A 20,312-nucleotide genomic window follows, 5' to 3' on the forward strand; every position below is an offset into this window, starting at 1 on the left:
CTTTTCAGGTTCCAAGCATTCACTGAATATTTGCAGAATTAAGGAATCACTAATAATTCCCAACTAGATACCAGCACTGAATTAAGCTTGAACTCTAAGAGGTTAACTCTCTTGTAAGTTTGTTAACTTTTGCTTGAATTGAATCTCAATGTCCCTAACAACAGCAACAAAAAGTCAAAGGAAAGGACTCTCGTGGCCATGGTGGAATATTCTAGAATCCTACTGCGCCTTCTGACTGTGATTCCTTGAAGACCCTTGTGAGATGGGTCCTATAATTATTCTCGGATGAGTAATGGGAAAACAGAGGCTCTGAAAAGTTAAAGACTTGTCTGGGGTCACAGAGTGTGTGAGTGGTGAAGTTCACACTTGAACCCAGGCAGCTCGATTTGACCCTCTGCAGGTCTGCCTCCAGCAAACTGACCCCTGCAGCCAGACCCCCGTGTCGCCGTGTTGATCTCCTCCACTTCCAGGTGAGGAGCAGAGACGTACACGAGGCAGCACGAGGACCAGCGCTCCGGGCTCCCGGCTCCCAGCCCACAGGCACCTTCTCCTGTTTGCCTCTCAAAGGGAGGCCTCACCAGGGACCTTGGGTGCCCTGCCTCGAGGCCTCCAGGTGCTATTTACTCAGCTAGGTGTGGGCTCTGCCTGGCTCCCAGGCTGCTGTTTGCACAGTAAATGTCACCCAATCTGTACCCCCACCAGTGGACGGGAACAGCGACTGAAAGAAACCTTCTTTTGCTGGTTTCGGACACCTTGACTTGAGTTTTCAGTTTCTGTGTCGTACCATGCAAATTACTGAAGGCGGGGGTCGCCTCAGAGGCGTCTTGTCCTAAAAGCAGTGGGCCTGGCCTGGGTCCTCTCTACGCCTGTGCAACCTCCAGAAAGCTGGACAACCTCTGAAGTCACAGGGATGCAGGTTTGAATCCCAGGTCAACCTCGTGACCTTCGGCTTACCCTCTCAGAGCCTGATCGTCCTCCTCTGAGAAACAGAGCTGATTCCTACCTTGCAGAGATAAGAGACCAGAGGCTAGGGAGTTATGCACCATGCCTGGCTCACATCCTGTGACTGTTCACTCATGTTCTAGTAGTGACTTATTTCACACATCCTCATGCTGGTTTCTTTGAAAATAAAGGGAGCTTTGCACTTAGGAGGGCCCAAATGAGGTTTCTTGTTCTTTGTGACCCTGATTTCCCACTACCTGGCTTCTTCTGGGAAGAGGGTTCCAAGAAAACTTTCAGAAGTAGAGAGCAAACAAACAGGGAAGATTTTAACCAGTTAAAAGAGACGGCAGATTCTGCCTTTCTGGGGAAGGCTGCTGTCTACGGCTCACTCAGCCACTCATTCAGTAGCTTTACCTCTCTGATCGATTTCCAGCCAGCGGTTCCTGTTTTCCAACCAGGATATGCAAACAAGAGCACTTACTGGAAGGGAGGTCTCGGGGCCTCTGGATTTCATCAGCTGCCCACTCTCCCAGGAGAGCAGGTGGGACCAGTCGAGCCAGAGGCCAAGGCCAGGAGGCAGGCTGAACATTTCAAGGTCTGTGGGGCCTCTTCCTCTTGAGTTTTTAATTTCAATGGGATGCACATAAGAAATGCCAAGGAGGAAGCAGGTGATTTGTGGTTGCCAAGCCAAGGAGGGTATAGAGGGAAACCAAGATGAAATGGAAAAGGTCAACGACCTCATTGTGCAAAGTGAGGAAAGCTGGGGGGTTGGGGAAGGGCGGTGGGAGGGGGCACAGATGCAGATCCCAGAACGCCAGGCTCCCACCTGGCTCCTGACCCCAAGGGAAAACTCCTCCAAGAGACTCAGGAGAGGGACAGCACCCCCTGAACTCAGATACCCCAAAGTCCCTCCTGTCTCCTTTAAGGAGAGAAGCACGCTAAGGCACTGGGGAGGGAGTGAGTGCGCAGAATTGAAAGCCAAACAAGGGAAGGGTGGGGAGGATGGGAAAGTATCTTTTCTCTCTCTCTTTCTTTTCTGTCTCCATTTCTAAAGAAAAGTTGTTGGTTAAAATGAAAATATCAAGGAAATCCTGAAGGAGGCTAAAGATGAGGGTAAGAAAGGGACAAAGGATGTCTCAGGAGAGTTGGAATAAAGTATACCGAAATCCAGAAGGGTCTTCTTATCCACTCAGCCTCAGGAACGGTAGCAGGTGTCAAAGGTTGAATATATGTTGTGGTAGTTTCAGGTCTTTTTTAGCCCCGAATGAACGATTACTGCTTTCTTGAGATTCTAGCTCAGGGGCCAGGTGGCATCTAGCTTCTCTAGCAGGGAGAAGGAGCAAGGGGAAAAGTAAAGCTAAATCCTGCACAAGCTCCTGCTCATCCTTCAAGGCCTCATGAATATCACCTCCTCTTGGAAGCCTTCCGTGATGGCCCTGCAGAGTTAGGCCTTTGCTTCTCAGTCCCGCTCCTAAGGGTTGCTTACAGTTATACAATGTTAGTCACTTATTATTTCTCTCCTCTTCTAGATTCTGCTCCCACTGAGCAGATAAAGGCAGCACAGTGCTCAGGATGAATGACTGACTCCAAATCAAGGGTTTCCTGGCTGTGGTTCTAATCATAGTGTTGGAAATATCAGTTCATTGCACATGGAACAGAAATTTAAAAAAAAAAACAACTATTGAATGCAAATAGTTGAGCACAGGTGAAGGATGGAAATTTTCAGGAGAACCTTAAGTCAGTACAAACTGTTCTCCTCCTTCTTGTCCTGGTCCCTGGAGGAGTAGGGGTACATTTGCTGATCAAGATTAGGAGTGTCCCTTTAGAAAACTGTTTTCAATTTCTGCCCCCCAAATGTTTAAAGTCACACGTAGACAACACACTTCCTGCAAGCCTGAACAAAGTTGATTTTTCAAGACACTGATGAAACACATCAATTGAGAAATTTTATTTTCATCCAAAGCTGTGCCCAGGGTGGCTATCTTCTCTATCCCTTTCTCTGTTCTGGAAAATAAAGTCAGATTCAGAGGCCCTTTGACTTGTAAAGTCACCTGGTCACCTGGAAGGTGAATCTAAAGGATCCCTGGCATGTGGCTTTGGGATGTCCGAGAACCTGTATTCATTCTTTCTGTGGCAGTGCCTGTTCCTGGTCAGCGCTGCCCTGGGTGGGAGTCAGAGGCTGGCGGGTGGGCACTCCAGTCACCAGCGTTCTGTTATCTAGTGCCGAGGAGGCTGTTTGTGGGCATGAAGAGCTCAAACAGGGGGTTATCTCTGCTGATGTCAGTTTCCTTCAGATTCCAAGACAGGGCCGCCCCGGTGAAGTGAAGGGGCTCAGACTGGACTGCCTTTGCTTCAGAGCCTGGACCTGAATGCAACAAGCTCCTTCCTGACTGCCTCTGCTTCGGAGCCTGGACCTGAGCGCAACAAGCTCCTTCCTGTGTTCCAGGCACTCAGGCACTGTTAGGTTGCTTTCATGCACATGCCTGCCTGTCTTTTCTAGTAAAAACAGACAGCAACAGGGCTTCCCAGGGGGCCCAGTGGTAAAGAGTTCACCTGCCAATGCAGGAGATGCAAGTTGGGATCCCTGATCTGAAAAGATCCCACGTGCTGCGGAGCTCATAAGCCCGGGTGTCACAGCTGCTGAGCCTGTGCTCCAGAGCCCGGAGCTGCAACTGCCGAGTCCACGTGCCACAATGGGAAGCCCGTACACCACCACTAGAGAACATAGCCCCTGAGATCATTCCGAAAGTAGAGGAAAGCCCGCACAGCAATGAAGACTCAGGACAGCCAAAAATAAACAAATAATTTAAAACAGAAACAGACAACAACAATGAAAAAAAAGCTCTTGAAAAGATCCATGGTGTATTCCTGGTCCCCAAGCAGAGCCAAGCACTGACCCCCACCCTGTGCTGTTCAAGTTTAGCAGTGGGTTCCCCACCTCTGGCTCCTATGCAGGCACAGACTGTGACAAGGGCTTTTAGGAAACATGTTGTGGGCCCTAAGGATTGTAATAAACTATATAATTCTGGAACTCTAGGTTGGAAAACACAACTCATTTTCAAACACAAAATGATTCTTTTTAGTACAAAACAACAGGGTCCCCCACTTTTTTTTCTGGCTGCGCCTTGTGACCTGTGAGATCCTAGTTCTCCGACCAGGGATTGAACCCAGGCCCTCCGCAGTGAAAGCTCGGAGCTAACCACTGGACCACCAGGAAGGTGCCAACAGGGTCCCTTTTTAAAAAAACTGGAGGAAAAAAAAAAAAAAACTGGAGATCCCAACCTCTTCCTCCCCAGATCCTGCAGCCTTGCTCAGCTGTTCTGTGCAGAGCAACTCCCACGAGCCCCCAGGCCCAGGTATGGCATCATCCAGGCTCCACCCTGGAATCTCACTGGAGGTCACAGGTCTGTGTACCGAGGCAATGTTGGCAGTTCTCTGCTGGGAATGTTGACCTAGGTCACACAGACAGAACCGGTTGTCGGCAGCCTGTGGCCAGGTCCAGCCCACCCCAGGGAAATGTGGGCCTTTTGTCCTCTTGTTGGGGGAGGGCAAAGCTGGGGAAAAGTCACCCGGTGTCCATCCCAGTGACGCCTCTCCTACATGTCATCCATCACTATGGTCCACCTTCATGGGCACTTTTCTGCATGTAATCAGTGATCAAATTTTATATTCAGACATATTTTAAAGACTTGGACCCACCATTGCTCTACTTGGCCTGCTGGGACCTGTCAAAACTCCTGGCTACCAGATATGAAGAGATAGAAGGAAGGATGAGAATTGTGGGAAGCTAGAAATAGTCTGGGAATGACACATGGTTTGAAGGTGGATGACCCTTGGTGAGAGGAATACCTAACATGAATTGTGATGCTTTCTCTGCGTCGCGAGCTGTGTTTAACATATTATCTTGGTTGACGCTTAATTCTCATTTCCCTAACAGGGAAATTGAAGCTCAGAGAGGTCAAGTAACTTGTCCAACGTTATCTAACTAGTATGTGTTAGAGCTGAAAACCTGCCCGATGTCCATTTGTCTATGTTGCTAGCCCAGGCCTCCAGCCCTCAGGTTGCAAGGACTGTCCTTACAGGGTCTGGAAATGGAAGATGTATGGTCTCTGTTCTAATATTCTCGAAGGCAATCGTAATTCTCGTCCTCCGCTTCCAAAGCTTTTCTCTTTTTGTATTTCCTTCATTCACCAAACCAGAGTTTGGTCTATATTCTACCCAGCTGATTCTTGGAGCTGCATAAATCCTGGATGTTTTCATGAAAAAAAGTTTATGGGAGAACAGAAAATGTACAGCTCGCTGTCTTTCCCCACAGGAATATTAGATGTACAAAGTCAGCTATAAATAAAAGACAGGAGGATTTTTTTTTTTTTTAATATTGAAAGTCCCTGGGTCATTCTCAAGAAATCTTGTCTCCTATGAGCTGGGTCAGGATAAAACTCACAGCATCACCTAAAGGCAAGGCCATCTCACCAAAGAGGGAGGGATTCAGTTGCTATTATTTTAGAGTCAGAGCCTCACAGTATGTATGTGTCTGGGAAGGCTGAGTTTAGTTGAATCCAGCACTGCAGATAAATATCACTAACTGAAATTACTCATGAAACATTTTACAAAAACAGATATACTTATGAAAGCTGAGCAATCAAAACCAAGCCAGGATCCTAGAACAGAAAACAGAAAGTAAGGGAGAAACTGTTGAAATCCAAATAAGGTCTAGAGTTTAGTTAATAGCACCGTGTCAGTATTGGTTTCTGAATTTTGACAAATGTAACAATGGTAGTGTAGGCTGAACACATTGTATGTGTGCGCTCAGTAGTGTCCAGCTCTTTGTAACCCCATGGACTGTAGCCTGCCAGACTCCTTTGTCCATAGAATTTTTCAGGCAAGAATACAGGAGTGGGTTGCCATTTCCTACTCCAGGGGCTCTTCCCAACCCAGGGATTGAACCCGCATCTCTTGTGTCTCCTGTTTTGGAGGAGGATTCTTTTTCACTCTGCCACCTAAAAAGGCTGATAACATTACGGGAAACTAGAACTGTTTGTGTAGGGGAGTGGGGTGGGAGGGTGGCATAAGCGAATTCTATTGGCCTTGTAACTTTTCTGTCGATCTAAAATTATACCCAAAAAAAGTCTATTAAAAAAAAATTTCACAACCAGCACATTGATATTTATTTTCTTAGGACTAATGAAGGGCACCTGCCCCACTGAAACTTCTTTCAAGTAAGATAAAACTTGCTCCTCCTACTGCCTTTGAACCTTGGTGTCAATAAAGGTACTGACAATGGAGAGTCTGTACTTTCTTCAAAAAATACAAAAACAAACGTTGAGCCATTTACTGCTCTGGGTCAATGCCAACTGTAAAAGAGAGCCATGTAATATCTTTTCCCTTTTCAAACAAAACTTTTCCTTTTGTTACTCTCTGCGCCCTTTCAGGCTCTGTTTAATTTACTGAGCAAATGAACGGCAGCGTTTTGCAGAAGCCGAAGGAGTATTGAATTTCTTAGAGGCCTAATACACACAAATGAACTTCAGGAAGTGTTGCAACTCTTCTCCAGAAAGGGGTGGGCAGCCCGCAGGATTGAAGGAAGCATCCGCCAGCACCACCAGGAGGACTTCCTGCCCACATGTTGGTGTCCTGTTACTCAAATGGTTCAAAAATGTCTGCCTTTAAACACATACTCATGAAATTAAAAGCATTAGAATCACTAGTCCTAGCAAACCAAACGACTTCATCCATTTCTCATGGGTAATGAATCCCTGCGCTTTCAGGTCAGTTTCTTAGCTGTGACAAATGGACCACAGTCATGTAAAAGGACAATATTAGGGGGAAGGGGAACTGGAAGAGGGGTGTACATAGCACTTTCTGACTAAAATACAAGTTTGATTCCATTAAGGAAACAAAAATAGTATATATAGACTTTGGCTTTTCACTCTTTCCCTTATCATTTAAGAATTTTTCATTTCTCTTTGTGAGACCATAAAAAGTTGTCTTACAATTTTTTGCTCTCCTTTACCATCCAATTGGTGTTTATAACAATAAGCCATGTAGCACTTTTCTGCTAGAATCTGTCTCTTGACTACAGCATGAGTGCCTATAAAGTAAGATACGAAGCAAAGGCATAGGACACAGGCATCTTTAACAGTGAGTGTCAAAATCATGGTATCAAGGAGCCAGGATTCCTGAAATCTATTACCATTATTGTCCTGGACCATTTTAATATCTGTTTTGTCAATGAACAGGGAGATTACAAAGATGAGTCAGCTGTAGTCCCTGCCTTCAGGGAGCTCACAGTTTAACATGGAGATCTAGGTAGGTAGGCAGTACTGCCGATGATCGTAGGCAGTGTTGCTGGAAGTCTATGCAGGTGCACAGTGGGGTGATTTTTGACACAAGTTTAGAGCAGTCGATCTTAATGGTGGGCAGGGGGGAGGTCTCAGCTCTCAGGGGCACTGATCACGTCCAGAGACAATTTTGGTTGTCCTAATGGGCAAGAGTGGGGGTGGGGTGCTACTGGCCTCTAGTGAATAGAGACCCGGAATGCTGGTAAGATTCCACAATGCACAGGACAGCGCGTCACCCACAGCAAAGGGTTGTTCAGCCCCAAATTAATTAATGATGAGGCTGGGAAAACATGGTTTAAACAGAGAGAGGAAAGGGACATTCCAGAAGAATGATGGGACTGAAGTATGGGACAGACAGATAAGCTGGAAAAGTGTAGCTTTAAGATGATTATTTTGCCTCTTAGAATGTACAGGGTTTTTTTCTTTTCTTTTTTTTTTCTGGCCACAAAATAGTGATGCTATAATGCTAAGTGACTCATCTCTTTTCCTGGTATTGGAAGGGAACGGATAAAAACTTTGTCTCAGGGATCCACCTACTTCCTGTCACTCTACTTCAGTATGCTTCTTCCTCAGCAGTACTAGCAGCCCATTCACAAGCACAACAAACACAGTGTTTGGAAAATCTGACTTAGGGCAGCGTGTAATTGCGTGCCTGTAAAAGCGAGGATTGTGTTGTAGGGCAGATAATAAAAACCCAGCCACCATGATAATTCTACTTGTCACATGTAACTTGGGATCTGTAAGTGGGCAGTCTAGAACTAAGTCAGGGCTAGATGACCACTCTGACGGCATCAGGAACCCAGACTCCTTCTGTCTTTACTCTCTGACATCCTTAGTTTGTGGCTTCCTCCCTCATGTTTGCAGGGTGGCTGATGAACTGTCTCAATCTTTCCACTGCTATCAGCATCGCAGACAAGCAGCATTGCCTGGGGGAAAGGGGCAACAGTCAAAAGGTGTAAGGCCTCCCAGCAGAGTCTTCATTTAACAAGCTTTCCCGGAATCCTCTCTGCCTACTACTTCCACTTATACACTGGCCTGAACTTCATTCCACATCTACTCAGAGTTTCCAGGGAATTGGGAAGCTGAATGTTTTCAGTTAGGCAACCTGTACAAAACTAGTTATTATTAGTTTTAATAAGGAAGAAAACCAGAATAGATGCTGCGTAAATAAATAGGAATATTGCCTTAGTGCCTTAAAAGGAGCACATTCTAGGCTTTAGTAATGAGTCCAAGACAGACCAGCTTTGTCTTGAATTCTGCTTTCAAGAAAATGGTATTATGTAGCAATCTGCCAGAGTAATTTAAAAGATGTTCTGTCTTTTAAAGCATATTGCAGACAACCTAACAGTTTAATAACCATTTAAAAATATATTTATTGAATGTCTAATGTGTACTCAGCACTATACTAAACACAAAGAAGTGTAACACATGCTTCTGTTTCTAATGAGCTTTTTGAAATCTGGTTGGAAAAACATAACAATGTGTACACAAATGGAAAGCCAGGTAACAATGAAAGAGTTAAATAACAGTCTGTACTAGCAGTCTAAGAAAGCCTTGTGGGACTTCCCTGGTGGTTAGGGTTAGTCAGTTGAAGAATCCACCTAGGAATGCAGGGGACACGGGTTTAATCCTGGCCCAAAAAGACCCCACATGCCACTGGGGCAACTAAGCTTAGGCACCACAGCTACTGAGCCCATCTGCCCTAACGCTCGTGTTCCAACACAAGAGGAGCCACCACAATGAGAGGCCCAGACACTGAGACCAGCGCGCAGCCAACGAAGGCCCAGCGCAGTCAGGAATAAAGCTTTTAAAAAAAAAAAAAAAAGAAAGGAAATCACTGTGGTAACAATTAATTTAAGGAAGAATCATCTATGGATCCTAGAACTGTGAGTGAAAATCTAATGAGGAAAGGATAGCTAGAAATCTTAAAATATCTTTCTATAAGTATCTTTCTTATTAAGTACCAGGACTAATTAACTTCAGGGGGTACTATGGTAACCAATTGGTAAGAATTAACATCACTAGTTATGGGACAAATGGTCATCTTGTGCCTCCTGATAAGATGCACTGAGAACACAGCATCACTCTGTGTATTCCTGCCCATTCTACTTTCCTTACAGGATTTATCTCAACGCAACATAGTTTTATGCTTAAAAGTCTATTGTTGATTACCTAATAAGGCTACCTTGGACAAAAAATACATATATTTAAGTATTTTAAAGCTTTTTTCAAACCATAAAAAATTATTCTGCATGGAGCTATTGTAACAATTTATTTATTTTTTTTAACAATTTAAATTATGACAAATTTTATAAACCTTATCAAAACAACATATTCCAAATTTTGGTAATTATTAAACACAGAATAAAATACATTGGAAATGTATCTTTCCATCATGTATCAGTGGATTAATAGTACTTATTGCTAGAGTGAGGCAGGATTCAGCATTAACTTTATTCCTTTTTTTTTTTTTCATTAAAAGAGTACCCCCAAACTTTGTTTGTATACCTAAATGGATAGGTAAGGAAGGCATATTTGGTTATAACAATGCCCTTCAATTGTCTGAACATCTTTTGAGTTAGAAGCCAATGGTAATGATTTCTCATTAAAAATTATGGTATTGAAGCCTCTGCTGACGACTCACTTTTGTCTATAACAAAGGAGTAGAACCAACGGAATTGGAAAGGGATCTGATGCTCAGTGATGAAAGTCATTTCCTTTTCCAGCCTCATCACCAGTAGCTTGATAGGTCTATTTGTTCCGAGCCCCAGAGATTTTTCTACCTCAGGGCAGTACACCTTGGGAAGCTTAAGCATGAGTGTAGAGTGTTACAATGGAGACCGTGAAAAAGAGAGGTGGGAAAAAGAATAAATAGGCAGGAACTTCCCTGGTGGTCCAGTGGCTAAGACTCAGTGCTCCTAATTCAGGGGGCCTGGGTTTGTTCCCTGGTTAGGAAACTGGATCCTACACGATGCAACTAAGAGTTTGCATGCCACAACTATGACTCTAGGATTAGGCTTAAGACCTGGTGCAGCCAAATAAATAAAGATTAAAAAAAAAAGAATCGATTGCCTCCTGTGGTCAGTGGTTCCCGTATTAGATAGAGCAGTTCTTGAATTTTAGCTGCAGATTGCTTCTGAGTTGTTTTGGTGTAGTTTTTTTTTTTTTTTTACATGGACATTTATTTAGACTTAACGTTCTAAATTAAGAGGAGAAGGGGGTGAAAGAAGATGAGATGGTTGGACAGCATCACCAACTCGATGGACATAAGTTTGAGCAAGCTCCGGGAGTTGGTGATGGACAGGGAAGCCTGGCGTGCTGCAGTCCATGGGGTCACAAAGAGTCAGACACGACTGAGCTACTGAACTGAATGTTCTACTCTTTCTTGCATTTCACAAAGACTAAGAACTTTGTATTTTGTAAATTTTAGAGCTCTTAAAACAAGTGCCTTGTTTTAAAATATTAATGGCATCTGATGCAAGAATTATTAATCTTACAGAAAGGATATAAAACTGTTCAAAGGCTTGGACAAGAGTGTTCATGATTCCACGGACTGCAATCAGCACTGGGTCCAGTGACTGGTTTTGAGTATGATTTAATGTGTTTATCAAAAAGATTTTTTTAAAAGGGCCTTGAAAACAAAGCTGGGAGAGTTAGTTTCAACATTCTATTTCTCCCCCATTGACCAAGACTAAAATGCAATCCTCCTTTCCTCCTCTGCCCCAGCTCTTGTAACTTTTCCATATGGTTACTTATTTACACCATGCTGGACTATTAAAATCCTTATGCATTTTAAGTCTAAATGATTTAAATTTCTTTTAGTTGCCTTGAGATTTCTTACACAGTGCCAGACATTCTTTTGGTCTTCACAAATATTAACTTAAAAGTCTTCATGACATTTACATGGCTTTTCTCAGAACCTCTTATGGCTTTTCAAGGTCCTTTAACAGGAACATGTATGTCTCCACCAGAAAGCATTGCAAAGAATTTTCCCCAAATGCTCCAGGGCCAGGAGTGAGTCCTACCCCTGAATGCACTTTAGGACCCAGTGAGCTCAAGGCTGATGAGGTTAAAAGGGAGGCTGGCTGCTTTGTCCTGTTCTCTGATGAGCTCCCATCTCCTTTCCACTCAAAGGAAGCAGCCTGTGCTCAGGACACTCTGAGGTGGGCCGACTCAGTTTAAATAAAGTCACTGATTTTACTCCTCCGGTTTGGAGGAAGAAAATACTAGGAGACTCACAGTCCAGCCCTGGAGATAACCGAAACCATGCCTTAAAGGGGCCTGTATATTGAGAGATTGAATTTTCATTCATTCCTTCTTCCCAACTTGTTTTCTCACCACCAAAAGATAACTGAAAAGCTAGTCTGACTTAATAACACCGAAGAATTACCTGGAAGCATTCTTTCCCTCTTTGCCTATCTTCCAACCACCAGAGATTCACTCACTTCTGGGTCCCTTAAGGGCTTTCTCTGGTGGCTCAGTGGTAAGGAATCCACCTGCCAATGCAGGATATCTAGGTTCCACCCTTAGGTTGGGAAGATCTCCTGAAGGAAATGCCGACCCACTCCAATTATTCTTGCCTGGGAAATCCCATGGACAGAGGAGCCTGGCAGATTACAGTCCATGGGGTCACAAAAGAGTGGACCAACATCCCTAAGAACCTAAAACAGTGCTAAGCACAGAGGAAGCAACAATGTAAAGAAAGGGTTGCTTCGTGATTCCAGGGAACTTAACATTTTATAATTTTCTTCAAAAACGTGAAAATGCCTGTGAGGGTGTTTCCTCAGGTTTCTCCATTTTAATATTCCTGTGTCTAAACTGGTCCCCAGCTACAATTCAGAGGCCCCTCTTTCACAGGTACCCCACCCCCACTCCCTTTGCGCCATAACAGGCAGGCAGGAGCCCTGAATCTCATCTTTCATACACATTTTTTTTTCTTTTCTTACATACACGCTCATAGCTGAAAGTTTAGAGAGGCAAAAAGAAACGAAATTACAGGCACTCCCGCCATTCTGAGAGAGCATCACCTATGGTTTATTAAACCTTCTCTATGAGGTAAATCTAGTTTTAAAACGGGCGACTCACTTCCTAAGTACTTATTTCGCGGAATTGCTCTGCAGGCTATTTTTTCCTAACCCAAGGCCCGATTCGCGCTACCCTTTGGATTTTCCACTCAGCTCCGGGCCCGAAGTGGCGCACAAGATACAATTCTCTCAGGCGGGGATAAAAATCTCAGTCAAAATTCCTCATTCTGGAAACCTCACGGTTTCGAATTAAACTCTCCGTCAGCATAGGGGGGGAAATCCATTTATTAAGGAAACTCTGCCTGGTTCTGGACCTTTCTTCAACAGAGCGGGCCCCACCGACCACCCTGCTCTCAGGGGCCCCGCACCTGCTCTGAGACTTCTGCCTGCGGCCCCGGCGCAAAACGCTCGGGCGCCCCCTGCGCACGACCGCGGTGGCCACGCTGGACGTCCTGGCCCCGCCCCCTCCGGATCCGCATGGCCAATGGGCGCAGGGGTAGGCTTGCGTCACGAGGCCCTGGCCAATCGAGAAGGGCCACGATCGTAGAAAGGCTGGGCCCGGCGGGGCCGGCCCACTGGGCAGCGGCGGCGCGCACGGGCGTAGACACGCTCCGGCCATGGTGGTGGTTGCACCCGCGCAGAGCCCGGCCGCCGGGGCCCCTAAAGTACTGCTGCTGTCCGGCCAGCCCGCTGCTTCCGCCGGAGCCCCGGCTGGCCGGGCTCTGCCGGTCATGGTGCCGGGCCAGCAAGGAGCCAGCCCGGAGGGGGCCAGCGGGGGTCCGCCCCAGGCGCGCAAGCGACAGCGCCTCACGCACCTGAGCCCCGAAGAGAAGGCGCTGCGGAGGTGGGCTAGGGCCGGGGCTTTGGGGGCCGAAATCGAAGGCGGGACAGGGGCCTGGGGCCGCGCTGACCGCCTGCAGCGTTCGGGCGCCGGTGTCTGGCCGGTCCGGTGCCAGCGTGGCGCGGCGCAGGGCGGGGCGGGGCAGGGCAGGAAGTCTGGACAGGCGGATCCATTGCGCTAGGTGGAGTCCAGGGCAGCGCAGGCCTTTTTTTTTTATTTCTTTAGTTTCTGTCTCGTTAGAGATGACCAGAGCAGGGTACGCTGGCACCTGGATTCCAGGCCCTCTAGCTGTGTGACCACAGACAGACCCCTGGGTTCAGCTTTTCTGAACTTGGGCTGTGACGTGGAGCCATGGGTTTACCTACCTTTTTGGAGGCTCACGGAGCTGAAATGCCAGCTGTTGAAGGGGCTGTAAGCACTATGAGGCTCCTCAGTCAGTCTCTGCGTCCCTAAAAGTGGTTTATCTACTTCCCGAGGTCGCTGGGGCGGTGGAGAAATGCCTAGTACTTAGTCCTTCGTAAATGTTAATTCTTTTATGATCAGTGTACTTTTTGTGATTTATGAAGTGCCCCCTGGAGCAGACATGGGCTTAGGCTTTCAGCACCAGGAGGAAAGTCGCATCAGCCTCTCTCTCTTTGGAGTTAGGTGGTGGTTACGTTATCTGCTGCAGTAGCGCGATTGCAGGCTTCGCTAGGTTTAATCAGTCCTGGTTGGATCCTTTTTGAGGGGACTGTAATCAGGAAGCAACGGGAAACAGAAAGGGGAGGAGAAAATATCTTATGATGCAAAATGAATAATATTTGTGTCCAGCCTGTGCTGTGGCGGGGATGAGGCTGAGGTGTGTGACGCAATACCGGGGGAGGATGAGTAGGTCTGCTAGCTAGATCCACAGAAGGCTGATTTTTTTTTTTTTTTTTGGTTTTGTTTTATTGAGGGGAGGAGCCTGAAGTGTATTTTACCATTACTCTATGCTGTAAATTAAAGTGAAAGTACCAGCTGGCCAAGTTTTCAAGTATAAATAAGGTTTGAGATGATTTAGTGTGGTATGTCTCTTTCTGTTCTCAGGAAACTGAAAAACAGGGTAGCGGCTCAGACTGCCAGAGACCGAAAGAAAGCTCGAATGAGTGAGCTGGAGCAGCAAGTGGTAGATTTGGAAGAAGAGGTAAACATACTTAAGGCCAAACACTGTATCTTACATCCATTATGTAGCTTTCCCTGGTGAATGGTTGTTTCATCTCCTTTAGAATACAATTAGATGTATTGTTAAAAGTTAAGTGAATCTAAGTTAGGGTAGATAGGTAGTTAAGTGGTGAAGCTTGATGAAAACAGAAGTGATTGACCCGCTGGTATTTGGTGCTAGATCAATCTAAATCGATTGTTGGTGAATTGCAGCATTAGAACAATGTTTTATCAGTTAGTACTAAGAAATTAGTAAAAGCTGATAGGAAATCATTGCTTAAATTTTCCTGATTTAGTCCACCAACGGTTCCCTTCCCTTTCTTGGGCCCACTTGTTACCTAAACTTAAATTGTTGCCGGTTATACATCTTGAATACATAAAGAGTATTTGTGTTGTTCTTTTTTTAAAACGTGTTAATTTTACAGCTCACCACTACCACTTTTATTATTACCTGCCAGTTCAAGATAGGATTTTTTTAAACCATCACATCTACATTAAAGCCACTAGTCACTCTTTGCTGAGGTCTCTATTAATAGTTAGGGGCATTGTGTTATATGTGACCCTCATGTAGTGGCATTTCTTAAATAACTTGTTTTTTATGTTTATGACCTTGCCTTCTAATACGTATTATGAACAACTGTGTGAGCATAGAGTTTTCCAAAAGATCCAGGAGGAGGAAAGAAAACCTGCTGTAGTAAAACTCTGTCAGGTGTGTTCTTAAAGTGAAAGAATGAGATGTTTTAATAGCCTCTTCTGAACTTTCTTCCAGAACCAAAAACTTTTGTTAGAAAATCAGCTTTTACGAGAGAAAACTCATGGCCTTGTAGTTGAGAATCAGGAGTTAAGACAGCGGTTGGGGATGGATGCCCTAGTGACTGAAGAGGAAGCAGAGACCAAGGTGAGTTATGTCCTTTACTTGGTGCCATATATAAGAACTGGTTTTAAGTGACATGACCTCTTTCTTTAAGGATATTCATTTTTCAAGGGTGTAGTGAATAGTACTAAGTCTTAATAACTGGAATAAGTTACACAACTCTCTAAGAGCAAGTACTAACAAATGCTGGTAGCTGACGTGTCTGCAATGCCAGCATTGAGGAGAACCAGGATAAGAGTGGCAGTCAAACCGGACTTTGAATGCTACTAAAATTAAAATAGCTCTTTGATGAATATGAATAAGAGAAGGGATTCGTTGTGATAGACACACCTTTCTGATGGAAGCGTGATATGTGGGTTTTAATTTATGAATCATGGCAAATCCAGTGATAACAGATAAGTGGTCTAAGGTTGACTGGCAGTTCTGCTCTAAAAGTAATGTTCAGAACAAACTTTAAAAATAATAACATGGGTTCGACCCCTGGGTTGGGAAGATTCCCTGGAGCAGGAAATGGCTTTCCACTCCAGTATTCTTGCCTGGAAAATTTCATGGATAGAAGAGCCTGCTGGCTACAGTTCATGTGGTTGTAAAAGGTTGGACACGACTGAGTGTCTGAGTACAGCACTATCCAAAAAGATTCTGGGCCTCAATTCACTACGGAACTTTATTACTAGGGACGTTACTCTTATTGAGAATATAAATAAGATAATAATAATTAAGAATAACAGTCTTCCCTGAATCTTAGCTTGGGGAAGAAAAACATTTAATTGTACAGAAAATAAGAAGTTAGCCTTACCTCCCTTTTCTTTTCCTCAAGGAAGACTCAAAAAAATGGAAACAACAGATGTGTAAGGGAAAGATTTCAGCTCTAAAAAATACTTTTCTAGGGACTTCCCTGGTGGTCCAGTGGCCAAGACTCTGTGCTCCCAATGCAGGGGCCCAGGTTTGATCCTGGTCAAGGAACTGGATCCCACATGCTTTCAACTCAGACCTGGCACAGCCAAAATAAATGGATTTTTTTTTAAAAAGTTTTTTTAGCTTTCTTAAAAGTTGAGAATCAGAGCCTCCTGGCAAGCATTTCCCTGGGGGAGACCCAGCTGTTGGAGCTGTTCACTGACTAACCTTTCCTTCCAGGGGAATGGAGTGGGGCCGGTGGCCGGGTCTGCTGAGTCCGCAGCACTCAGACTACGTGCACCTCTGCAGCAGGTGCAGGCCCAGTTGTCACCCCTCCAGAACATCTCCCCATGGACTCTGATGGTGTTGACTCTTCAGACTCTGAGGTAGGGCTTACTCAGATTTTACTAAAGAGCTGTTTACTTGGTTCCGTCTGTGTGATGCCTGACACCCCTAACCAGACAGATGAGGGCAGTGCAGTTTTGGTTGCATTGGGGCTGAACATTGACTACCTTCCTGTTTCCAGGTGGTCTAGGACATGCAGTGAAGGGTACATGAGTGGGTCTGGTGGGTCCCAGAGATCATCCTATAGCGTAAGGATTAGTTTACATTATGGAACCTAGCACTAAGGTCAATTCTCAGTGTACTCTTTAACAGTTGAATGCCATTTAATTTTTCCTTTTCTAGTCTGATATCCTGTTGGGCATTCTGTTCAACTTGGACCCAGTCATGTTCCTCAGATGTCCTTCCCCAGAGTCTGCCAGCCTGGAGCAGCTCCCAGAAGTGGACCCAGAAGGACCCAGTTCCTTACCGGCCTCCGCTTCTCCATCCCTGGGGACGTCATCAGCCAAGCTGGAAGCCATTAATGAACTGATTCGTTTTGACCACGTATATACAAAGCCCTTAGTCTTAGAGATGCCCTCTGAGACAGAGAGCGAAGCCAGTGTGGTAGTGAAAATTGAGGAAGCACCTTTCAGCCCCTCAGAGAAAGATCACCCTGCATTCACTGTCTCAGTGAAGGAAGAACTTGTAGAAGATGACTTCATTCCAGAGCTGGGTATCTCAGATCTGCTTTCAGCCAGCAACTGCCTGAAGCCATCTTCCTGCCTGCTGGATGCTTACAGTGACTGTAGCTATGAGGGTTCTCCTTCTCCCTTGAGCGACATGTCCTCCCTGCTTGATGCAGACCATTCTTGGGAGGACCCTTTTGCCAGTGAACTCTTTCCCCAGCTGATTAGTGTCTAAGGAGTGATCCAGTACTGATGCTCTTTTCTTGACTGTGACACTGCCTGGAGGACAGCACAAAGGCCTGTGCTTCATCCAAAAAGCCAAAGTAGAGGGGTGTGGTCCTAGAGAATTCCTCTAAAGTATTTGTTCAAGCCTCCTAGGTCACCCCAAGTATTATCTTTTGACCTTTATGGTCCAGGGTACGTAGATACATGACTATGATCCAGAATTACAGCTTCTGAGGGTGTACCTTTATCTTAAGGACGGTGGTTCTTACACAAGGGTCACGCGATAAGTGTTTCAGACATGGAGGTAATGAATGGTCCTTTATCAATTTCTCTTTTCCCTTCTCAGCATCCCAGGCTTGCCTCTGATTTTAGGTCCTTTAGTTGGCTTCTGCAAGCAGAACACCTACCTGAGGGGGCTCCTTTTCCCTCATGTACAGTTCAAGTAAAGATCAGGAATCTTTTGTAAAATTACAGAAAACTACTGTGTAAATGCTTGATGAAATCTTTCCATGCTGGTGTAACTTTTGGAAGGTGCTTTCTCCATTTATTTAAAACTACCTGTGCAATTAAAAAGTACAATGCAGTGTCTTTGTTCTTGGAATGTTTCTTGAACTTTTCAGGTCTTATTGTTCTTTCCAGGTGTTTCACTGCCATGGTAGTGATTTATCCAACTTCACTGAGCCACTTTTTACAGTAAAGGAAGGCCTTTCCCCCTTAATTACCGCTTCAGTTCCTGGCTGCCCTAAGTAATACACTCTGACCAGTAACTATACTTGAGACAGTTTCTTCAGCCTAACTGACCAATATTACAGCTAATAAATGGTAGAGCTAGAACACTTAACAACTGTTTTGCCATAACATCTTGTTACAGAAGGACATGCTATTAAGTATCAATACGGCTACTGATGGTACAGAGATTAAGAGCATTTTTTAAGACTCAGACTCCCTGAGTTCAACTCTGCCACCCATTTAGCTGGGTGATCTTGGGCATAAAATACCACTTATTTCCTCATCTCAAAATACCTTATTTGCCCACCTCAAAGGGGTATGATAGTATCTCTAAAGGCTACTAGAGGATTCAAATAAATGATGCATTATAAGCACCTAGTACAAAGCCAGGCACCATCCCAAAAGTTGATGGTTATCTCCTATTCCACTTTGGAAGGGTTTTAATCTCGTAAAGAGTTATATACACTCTAGGACATGTTTCACAAAAGAATGAACCTGTTCAAGAAAATATCCTAGAGAAAATACGACCTTCAAATTACAGACTTAATAACCTCATCATGCTGCCTCTTTTCCTCGGGAAACCACTTAAGATGAGTTCCCTAGTTCATAAAAATTATTTCACCCATGCCAGCATTCTATGCTAGTATTTACTGACTGACTACCTCTGGGGAGGTCAGTGAAAGCAGACCAAATGAGATGGGGTTCAAAGAATCCCAAGTGGCAAGGCACAGCAGGCTATGGTTTCAACCAAGTAGATGAATACAAGGGAATGCCTTTGGTGTGACTGGGAGCATGCCCAGAAGCACACTAGTAGGCAAGACAATCGATGGTCACTGAAGCCAGAGTTCAGTCCTAGTGCCTAGCAGTGCAAAGTTTAAACTCTGAGTTTCTGTTTTGTAAATATAAGAAAGCATGCTTCCAGCTGCCCCCACAATTAAAAACCTGATCACCTGATTTTCTACAACTGAAAACTTAAGTGCTGAGAATCTATTTAGGGATTGTTTAAGTAAATGTGGGTTTCCCAGGTGTGTCTGTAGTAAAGAATCTGCCTGCCAAGCAGGAAATGTGGGTTTGATCCTGGCTTGGGAAGATCCCCTGGAGAAGGAAATAGGAATCCATTCCAGTATTCTTGCCTGGGAAATCCCATGGACAGAGGGGCCTGGCAGGCTACAGTCCATGGGGTCATAAAGAGTTGGACACAACTGAGTGACTCAACAACATAGGCAAAGGTACAGATATGTTTTAGCTTTCAAAATTATATAACAAGCATCTGAAGATTGGGGTTCAGGTAATTTACATTCAGTGACATCACATGAAAGAAACAGCTGTATTAACAGGAATAACACACAAGAGTATAGATTATTTGTTTTCATTTCCTGCACAGATGGGTGAAAATGACTAAACACTGTGCTCAGACCTGAGAAAACACCTGATATTCAAGGGTATCTTCATATTGAAACACTAAATTGAATAGTTAAAAAATGAAAATCAGGATCTTTCTCCACAAAACCAAAGCAAGATTCTAAAAGCAAAAGGTTGTACATAGTTCTGATTATAAAAGAAATAGGTGACAGATGGCTAGACACCAATTCCTGGAACCTTCAAACACCAATGTGTGCCTGCCTTCCTGCTTTTCTAGCAGGTGTGCTGCGGGTACAGGCAACGTAGGAACAGACATGTAGGCAGAGGCAATTCCTACACCAGGAATACTTTATGGCATCAAATTCTCATCTTCAAAGACATTCAGTCGATCCTGTGACTTCTAAAGTTAATGAAGGGACAGGAAGACTGGCTTGTTTACCTGCTAACCGGTTTTTAAAGACAACATCCTGTCTTCTGGAGCTGTACTCTTAACACCATATTCTAACTGCATGAAGTTCATCTTTCAAATGCCACTGGTAAGAGTATTTGAACCAAACAGATACATATACAACCATGTTCCCTCAAGGTGTTTAAAGTTACATTGCCTGAACTACACCTGACTGTAGTTTACTTCAATGAAATCTAAACATGTTAGGTATTGCTGTCAAGAAACTGTATGTAAAACCACTGGTCAAGTAGGAAGAGCCCTGGACCTGGTGAACTGATTATACTAAATTGTCACTATCTACTTAGGCTGAGTTTTCAAATCTATAAAAATAAATTAGGTAACTTTTAGCTGTGATTTTCAATTCCGGTAAAAAAGGTAACTGCATCAAAAACTCTGCCCAATCACAAATAGGGATCCACGTTTATCCAATAATGGTTGTAAAC

General features: G+C 44.5%; 1 protein-coding gene across 1 annotated transcript; it reads left to right on the forward strand.

Annotated features, from left to right (window-relative positions):
• On the forward strand, positions 12,879 to 17,913 carry XBP1 (X-box binding protein 1). Its single transcript, XM_018061044.1, is given in 6 exon segments — positions 12,879 to 13,151; positions 14,214 to 14,310; positions 15,097 to 15,225; positions 16,336 to 16,371; positions 16,374 to 16,481; positions 16,783 to 17,913. Coding segments are annotated over 6 exon segments (1,155 nt in total). The 5' UTR covers positions 12,879 to 12,924; the 3' UTR covers positions 17,341 to 17,913.

This window comes from Capra hircus, chromosome 17, assembly GCF_001704415.2.
Source record: "Capra hircus breed San Clemente chromosome 17, ASM170441v1, whole genome shotgun sequence".
NCBI lineage: Eukaryota > Metazoa > Chordata > Mammalia > Artiodactyla > Bovidae > Capra > Capra hircus.